Source organism: Accipiter gentilis, chromosome W, assembly GCF_929443795.1.
Source record: "Accipiter gentilis chromosome W, bAccGen1.1, whole genome shotgun sequence".
Classification (NCBI taxonomy): Eukaryota; Metazoa; Chordata; class Aves; order Accipitriformes; family Accipitridae; genus Astur; species Astur gentilis.
In genome coordinates, this window is record NC_064918.1 from 33,548,609 (window position 1) to 33,557,696 (window position 9,088).

Here is a 9,088-nt window from a genome sequence, read left to right on the forward strand (position 1 = left end):
AGATGTTGGGTTGTTGTACGCTGCCTCTGGAACTTGTGGCTAGTACATTTGGTGTAACTCATGCCCCTGGTCTGCAGGTCGAAGATGTTGATCTTGAGGAAATTGGTGGGTGCCAGTTCAAGTTCTATCGCTGTTGTACTTGGCTCAGTTTCAAAAGTCCATCCTGTAGTCATTTGGATAATTCTCACAATAATACCCTTGATATGGCATATAGACACTATAGATACAATGACATGCATTGGCAGGTTATTTAGCAGTTAAATATCATACAGCCCAATTCACTGGCTATTCTCTCCCAAAATCAAATCTCCCTGAGGTACACATCGAACCTCCCCATCCTTCTGCATCACCCACCAGGTGTACCCAGGTCCTTGAGCAAAAACAACCCCTTGAATGGGTTTGCTTCTGCTTGAGGGAGGACTAACCCAGACTGTCTTTCCTAACATACTCCTCATGCGCACTACAGGGACTTTATCCCCTTCTACAGTATGTGGATCTCTTGGTTGGGCGGGGCCAGCCCGATTGGCGGATCCTCTAGTATTAACTAACCAGGTGGCTTTTGTTAAATGTGTATCCCAATGCTTGAAAGTTCCACCCCCCATCGCTCTCAATGTAGTTTTCAGCAGTCCATTGTACCGTTCAATTTTTCCGGAGGCTGGTGCGTGATAAGGGATGTGATACACCCACTCAATGCCATGTTCTTTGGCCCAGGTGTCTACGAGGTTGTTTCGGAAGTGAGTCCCGTTGTCCGACTCGATTCTTTCTGGGGTGCCGTGTTGCCATAAAATTTTCTCTTCAAGGCCCAGGATAGTGTTCTGGGCAGTGGCATGGGACACAGGGTATGTTTCCAGCCACCCAGTGGTTGCTTCCACCATTGTAAGCACATGGCACTTGCCTTGGCGTGTTCGTGGGAGTGTGATATAGTCAATCTGCCAGGCCTCCCACTGTTTATATTTCAGCCATCGTCCTCCATGCGACAGGGGTTTTTGCCGCTTGGCTTGCTTAATTGCAGCACATGTTTCACATTCATGGATGACCTGTGAGATAGTGTCCATGGTCAAGTCCACCCCTCGATCTCGAGCCCATCTATATGTTGCATCTCTTCCCTGATGGCCTGAGGTATCGTGGGCCCACTGAGCCATAAATAGCTCACCTCTACGTTGCCAGTCCAGGTCCACCTGAGACACTTCAATCTTGGCGGCCTGATCTGCCTGGTGGTTGTTTTGATGTTCTTCAGTGGCTCGACTCTTGGGTACATGAGCATCTACGTGACGTACTTTTACCACTAGCTTCTCTATCCGAACAGCGATATCTTGCCACAGTGCGGCAGCCCAGATGGGTTTACCTCTGCGCTGCCAATTGCCCTTCTTCCATTGCTGTAGCCACCCCCATAGGGCATTTGCCACCATCCACGAGTCAGTATAGAGATAGAGCACTGGCCACTTTTCTCTTTCAGCAATGTCTAACGCTAGCTGGATGGCTTTCACCTCTGCAAACTGACTCGATTCACCTTCTCCTTCAGCAGTTTCTGCGACTAGTCGTGTAGGAATCCATACAGCAGCCTTCCACCTTCGATGTTTCCCCACAATGCGACAGGACCCATCAGTGAACAGGGCATATTGCCTCTCATTTTCTGGCAGTTTATTATACAGCGGGGCTTCTTCGGCCCGTGTCACCTCTTTCTCTGGCGACATTCCAAAATCTTTGCCTTCTGGCCAGTCCGTGATCACTTCTAACATTCCTGGGCGACCGGGGTTTCCTATGCGAGCTCGCTGTGTGATCAGTGCGATCCACTTACTCCACGTGGCGTCAGTCGCATGATGCGTAGAGGAAACTTTCCCTTTGAACATCCAGCCCAGCACTGGCAGTCGAGGTGCTAAGAAGAGCTGTGTTTCAGTACCAACCACTTCTGAGGCGGCTCGAACTCCTTCATATGCTGCCAAGATCTCTTTTTCAGTTGGAGTATAGCGAGCCTCGGATCCTCGATATCCCCGACTCCAAAACCCCAGAGGTCGGCCACGGGTCTCCCCAGGTGCTTTCTGCCAAAGGCTCCAGGTAGGGCCATTCTCCCCAGCTGCAGTGTAGAGCATATTTTTAATATCTTGTCCTGTCCGGACTGGCCCAAGAGCTACTGCGTGAACAATCTCCTGCTTAATCTGTTCAAAGGCTTGTCGTTGCTCAGGCCCCCATTTAAAATCGTTCTTCTTCCGAGTAACTTGGTAGAGAGGGCTTACAATTTGACTGTAATTTGGAATATGCATTCTCCAAAAACCCACAACACCTAAGAAAGCCTGTGTTTCCTTTTTATTAGTCGGTGAGGACATAGCTGCTATTTTGTTGATGACGTCCACAGGGATCTGACGACGCCCATCTTGCCATTTTACTCCTAAGAACTGGATCTCCTGCGCAGGTCCCTTGACCTTACTTTCTTTTATGGCAAAACCAGCCTTCAAAAGGATTTGGATTATTTTCTTCCCTTTCTCAAAAACTTCTTCTGCCGTGTTGCCCCATACGATGATGTCATCAATATATTGCAGGTGCTCTGGAGCTTCACCTTTTTCTAGTGCAGCCTGGATCAGTCCATGACAAATGGTGGGGCTGTGTTTCCACCCCTGGGGCAGTCGATTCCAGGTGTACTGGACGCCCCTCCAAGTGAAAGCAAACTGAGGCCTGCACTCCGCTGCCAAGGGAATGGAGAAAAATGCATTAGCAATGTCAATTGTGGCATACCACTTAGCTGCCTTTGATTCCAGTTCATATTGAAGCTCTAACATATCTGGCACAGCAGCGCTTAGCGGTGGCGTGACTTCATTCAGCCCACGATAATCTACTGTTAGTCGCCATTCCCCATTGGATTTCTGCACGGGCCATATGGGACTATTAAAGGGTGAGTGAGTCTTGCTGATCACTCCTTGGCTCTCCAGTTGGCAAATCAGCTTATGGATTGGGATCAGGGAGTCTCGGTTGGTGCGATATTGTCGCCGGTGCACCGTCGTGGTAGCAATTGGCACCTGTTGTTCTTCAACCTTCAGCAACCCCACAACCGAAGGGTCTTGGGAGAGACCCGGCAGGGTAGACAGCTGTTCAATCTCCTCCGTCTCCAATGCAGCTATACCAAAGGCCCAACGGTACCCTTTTGGGTCCTTGAAATACCCCCTCCTGAGATAATCTATACCAAGGATGCACGGGGCCTCTGGGCCAGTCGCAATGGGGTGTTTCTGCCACTCATTCCCGGTTAGACTCATTTCAGCTTCCAATACGGTTAGCTCTTGGGATCCCCCTGTCACACCAGAGATACAGATGGGTTCTGCCCCTTTATAACTAGATGGCATTAGGGTACATTGTGCACCAGTGTCCACTAGAGCCTTATATTCCTGTGGGTCTGATGTGCCAGGCCATCGAATCCACACTGTCCAGTAGACTCGGTTGTCCCTCTCCTCCACCTGGCTGGAGGCAGGGCCCCTCTAATCCTGGTTAGAATATCCGTTACTCACTTTCTGCACATGTGAATCACAAGTCCCTTCAAGGGGATCAGAAATGAGATCAGCCCATCTACTGCGTCTGGGGGACTGCTCACGGGAAACTGGAGCAGCAGTTTTCCAAGAATTCTCTTTTCTGGTTGCTTTTTCTCGCAACTCCTGTACCCGTGCATCCAAGACTGAAGTGGGTTTTCCATCCCACTTCCTCATGTCCTCTCCATGGTCACGCAGGTAAAACCACAGGTTAGCCCGTCGAGTGTACTTTCTCTCTCCTCTCTCTTGGGCAGAGGAACGCTTACTCCCAATAACTGCGATGCGGGCCTGTACAGGTGAGGAGGAGGACAGATCCACTTTGAATTGCTGGAACTCTCGGGACAACTCCTCCACAGCTGAGACACAGGCCCGTAGGGAGGAAGAGAGACTCCCTTCGTATTGCCGGAGTTGGACAGCCAATTCATCCACCGTTTGTCCATAGCCTTCTCTCCAGGACATTACTGCCAATGAGTTGGCATAGGTTGGTGGTGCACTTCGTAGAAACTTCCGCCACATGGGTTGTGTGCATTGGACTTCATCTGGATCTGTGGGTGACTGCGCATTTTCTGGATCATTGTAAATCACCTCCAGCACGGCTAATTCTCTCAGGTACTGAATACCTCTCTCCATGGTGGTCCACTTGCCTTGGTGACATGTAACTTCATCCCTGAAGGGGTATCTTTCCTTTACACCTAACAGAAGTCGCCTCCAGAGGCTGAGGACTTGTGTTTTTCTCCCAATCGCCTTGTCGATGCCCCCTTCCCTAGACAGAGATCCCAGCTGCTTGGCTTCCTTACCCTCTAATTCCACACTACTAGCCCCGCTATCCCAGCATCGGAGCAGCCAGGTAACAATGTGCTCACCTGGGTGGCGGCTAAAATCTTTTCGCATGTCACGCAACTCACTCATGGATAGAGATCGGGTAATTATTTCAGGTTCTGCCTCTACCTCCTGTTCTCGCGATGACCCTGGTTCATCTTCATTTCTCGCTAAGCGAACTGATTTCTTTGTGTGTTTCTTTTTCTGTACAGGGGCGACTGATACTGGCACAGGCTGGTTCTCTGGTTCAGCTGCAGTGTCTGTCACCGGGGTAGGGGTAGTCATGGTACCTGTTGTCGTGGTAGGGGCAGCCACGGTGCTTGTTGTCGGGGTAGGGGCAGCCACGGTGTCTGTTGTCAGGGTTTGGGTAGCCACGGTACATGTTGTCCTGTTTTCCATCTTTTCCCCCTTTTCCCCCCGAGGGTGCTGCATAATATCAAGCAGTGTTTGGTAGATATTGGCCAGAGCCCAGCACAGTGCAGCGAGTTGTATGTCTTTGGAATAGCCACAGCATTTTTCTTTCAAATATTCTGTCACTTCATAAGGGTTCTGTAGTTGTTCGGGAGTGAACTTCCAAGTCACTGGCGGTGAGAAGTTCTCTAGATACTTGCCCATATGCTCCCACATGCCGTGCCACCCATGAGTATCCAGCTTTGGGGGAGATCTCTGAGTGGTACTCTTAAAGAGCCTTTTTGTAGCCCTAAACAAGACCTGAAACATATTCAGGAGGCATAGCACTAACAGCACACTGGCTTGCGCATCCCAAGGATATTCAAAATTCTCAAAAGCTGTTGTAATTAGTCGGAAGGAGAAGAGGGAGGTAAACGGACGGGGGGAGGTATCCCCCCCTAATTTCCCCATGGATTGGGTGTAATTACCAATAAAATCCGACAGAAGGCGCCCAAAGTATGGAAATGATATCACTGCCTCATACAGATACCAGCTTAACCTCATGACCAGTGATGTAATCATTTCATAAGTCGACATTGCCCAGTACAGCAAAATTATACTCCCAATCACTCTCCCAGAGATGAGATACGCAACTACAGGCAATACATAGAGCATATAAGAGCTTACAAAACGCCACCATGTAAACAAATGAAACAACATTGTGACTAACATCTATATATCTAAGAAATGCGTTTGGCAAATTTGTTTCAACACGCTCTGGCCAGATCTGTCGTTATCTCAACCCTTCTGCCCCACGTTGGGCGCCAAAAAGGACTGTCGTGGTTTCAGCCCGGCCGGTAACAAAGGACCACGCAGCCGCTCGCTCACTCCTCCGCCCCCCTCCGGTGGGATGGGGAGGAGACGGAGGAGAGAAAAGGAAAAGAAACTGGAACCTCGAGGGTTGAGATAAAGGCAGTTTACTGGGACAAACACAAAAGAGATTACAACAACAACAACGGCACTAATGAAAAAAAGGTATACAAAAAGAGTGATGCACAGTGCAACTGCTCACCACCCGGGACCCGACGCTCCGCCACTTCCCCCACCGAAAAAAACAGAGGCCACCCCCCGGCCCGCTCCCCATTTATATACTGGGCAGGATGTCACATGGTATGGAATAGCTCCTTGGCTAGTTCAGGTCAGCTGCCCCGGCTATGCCCCCACCTCCCAGGTTCCTGTAAAAATTAACTCTATCCCAGCTGAACCCAGGACATACGGGAAGATACAGGGCTGTCCAGGGGGGTCGGAGTTCTATCCGAGTCTGCATCCTGTTCCTGTCGTCGAGGGGGAGGCTTAAACAAATCAGTTAGATCTTGTTCTGGTACCTGATGGATTTTATTTGCCTTTGTACATCATTGTCCAATACTGCATGCCAAACAACACTGCCTCAGTTTACCTCTAAGCTTCTTGTTTTCTCACTCAAGCGCAAGCACCATGGGTCCTGTGGGGGTACTATTCCACAGTCCCTTTGCCTCTTCCCCACGTGACAAGGGGATATGGTCCCATTATTTTACCTATTTCTGGGTCGTGAACCAACACTGGGGCTTTAACTCGTGTCTCGAATGAAGTATTTGCGTTAAAATGTCAAACTATCGGAGGATTATTATCTAGCAAAGAACAATTCAAGAAGTTAAAAACATACGTAGCTTTTTGTAATCGTTCCTCAGGGGTGGCAATCCCTATTCCCCCTTTTTGTTATTGTAGTAAGCGCTTCAGACTGGTGAGAACGTTCAATTAGAGATTGACCTGTAGGGGGATGAGGGATGCCAGTAATTTGAATTTTTTCCAGCGCAATACAGAGGCCTGCCGAGTTGACGGCAGCCGTGACAAGGGCTACAGCTTCCTCCACGACCTCGTGATGTTGTGCGGCCACCAAGATGTCATCCATATAACGATATAACAAGACACTAGGCATCGCAATCCTAACCGGACTAATTACTTTGGCTACATACCTCTGACAAATTGTAGGAATATTCTTCATTCCTTGTGGCAGCACAACCCACTGGTATCTTTGCAACGGGGTGTCGTGGTTTCAGCCCAGCCGATAACAAAGGACCACGCAGCCGCTCGCTCACTCCTCCGCCCCGCTCCGGTGGGATGGGGAGGAGACAGAGGAGAGAAAAGAAGAAAAACCTGGAACCTCGAGGGTTGAGATAAAGGCAGTTTACTGGGACAAACACAAAGAAATTACAACAACAACAATGGTACTAATGAAAAAGTATACAAAAAGAGTGATGCACAGTGCAACTGCTGACCACCCGGGACCCGACGCTCCGCCACTTCCCCCACCAAAAACAGAGACCACCCCCTGGCCCGCTCCCCATTTATATACTGAGCATGATGGCACATGGTATGGAATAGCTCCTTGGCTAGTTCAGATCAGCTGCCCCGGCTAAGCCCCCACCTCCCAGGTTCCTGTAAAAATTAACTCTATCCCAGCTGAACCCAGGACATTATCCACCCCTTATTCTATACCATCTACATCATGCCCAGATCTTACATTTTCCAATCAACCACTACTACTTTCCTTGTCTTATATATAAGTATATGGACTTCCCCCCCGACCTAGCACACACACACACACGGTGTTCCTTTAGCCTATGGGCTATCCCTCTAATGTGTCCATCGATTTTGGGGCTCTATCTGTTGTAACAGTTCTTCAGGATAAGAGAGAGATGGTGTGAGATGTTGGGTTGTTGTACGCTGCCTCTGGAACTTGTGGCTAGTACATTTGGTGCAACCCACACCCTTGGTCTGCAGGTCGAAGATGTTGATCTTGAGGAAATTGCTGGGTGCCAGTTCAAGTTCTATCGCTGTTGTACTTGGCTCAGTTTCAAAAGTCCATCCTGTAATCATTTGGGTAATCCTCACAATAATACCCTTGATATGGCATATAGACACTATAGATACAATGACATGCATTGGCAGGTTATTTAGCAGTTAAATATCATACAGCCAAATTCACTGGCTATTCTCTCCCAAAATCAAATCCCCCTGAGGTACACATCGAACTTCCCCATCCTTCTGCATCACCCACCAGGTGTACCCAGGTCCTTGAGCAAAAACAACCCCTTGAATGGGTTTGCCTCTGCTTGAGGGAGGACTAACCCAGACTGTCTTTCCTAACATACTCCTCATGCGCACTACAGGGACTTTATCCCCTTCTACAGTATGTGGAAGTCTTGGTTGGGCGGGGCCAGCCCGATTGTCAGATCCTCTAGTATTAACTAACCAGGTGGCTTTTGTTAAATGTGTATCCCAATGCTTGAAAGTTCCACCCCCCATCGCTCTCAATGTAGTTTTCAGCAGTCCATTGTATCGTTCAATTTTTCCGGAGGCCGGTGCGTGATAAGGGATGTGATATACCCACTCAATGCCATGTTCTTTGGCCCAGGTGTCTACGAGGTTGTTTCGGAAGTGAGTCCCGTTGTCCGACTCGATTCTTTCTGGGGTGCCGTGTTGCCATAAAACTTTCTCTTCAAGACCCAGGATAGTGTTCTGGGCAGTGGCATGGGACACAGGGTATGTTTCCAGCCACCCAGTGGTTGCTTCCACCATTGTAAGCACATGGCACTTGCCTTGGCGTGTTCATGGGAGTGTGATATAGTCAATCTGCCAGGCCTCCCACTGTTTATATTTCAGCCATCGCCCTCCATGCGACAGGGGTTTTTGCCGCTTGGCTTGCTTAATTGCAGCACATGTTTCACATTGATGGATGACCTGTGCGATAGTGTCCATGGTCAAGTCCACCCCTCGATCTCGAGCCCATCTATATGTTGCATCTCTTCCCTGATGGCCTGAGGTATCGTGGGCCCACTGAGCCATAAATAGCTCACCCCTACGTTGCCAGTCCAGGTCCACCTGAGACACTTCAATCTTGGCGGCTTCATCTGCCTGCTGGTTGTTTTGATGTTCTTCAGTGGCTCGACTCTTGGGTACATGAGCATCTACGTGACGTACTTTTACCACTAGCTTCTCTATCCGAACAGCGATATCTTGCCACAGTGCGGCAGCCCAGATGGGTTTACCTCTGCGCTGCCAATTGCCCTTCTTCCATTGCTGTAGCCACCCCCATAGGGCATTTGCCACCATCCATGAGTCAGTATAGAGATAGAGCACTGGCCACTTTTCTCTTTCAGCAATGTCTAACGCTAGCTGGATGGCTTTCACCTCTGCAAACTGACTCGATTCACCTTCTCCTTCAGCAGTTTCTGTGACTTGTCGTGTAGGACTCCATACAGCAGCCTTCCACCTCCGATGTTTTCCCACAGTGCGACAGGACCCATCAGTGAACAGGGCATATTGCC

At 49.4% G+C, this 9,088-nt stretch overlaps 1 protein-coding gene across 1 annotated transcript; it reads right to left on the reverse strand.

The window, feature by feature from the left end:
- Positions 1 to 278: 278 nt before the first annotated feature.
- LOC126035490 (uncharacterized protein K02A2.6-like) lies at positions 279 to 8,820 on the reverse strand. The gene is made up of 2 exons (XM_049794134.1): positions 8,502 to 8,820; positions 279 to 1,037 (listed from the first exon to the last, which is right to left on the reverse strand). The coding sequence occupies exons 1-2, from the start codon at positions 8,604 to 8,606 to the stop codon at positions 279 to 281; spliced, it is 864 nt and encodes a 287-aa protein (XP_049650091.1). The 5' UTR covers positions 8,607 to 8,820.
- Positions 8,821 to 9,088: the final 268 nt, after the last annotated feature.

Coding starts and splice junctions, on each gene's coding strand:
- LOC126035490 (XM_049794134.1), bottom strand. CDS start 8,606: ATGGCTCAGTGGGCCCACGATACCTCAGGCCATCAGGGAAGAGATGCA. Junction 1,038..8,501: donor CCATGGACACTATCGCACAG/GTCATCCATCAA, acceptor ACTATCTCACAG/GTCATCCATGAATGTGAAAC.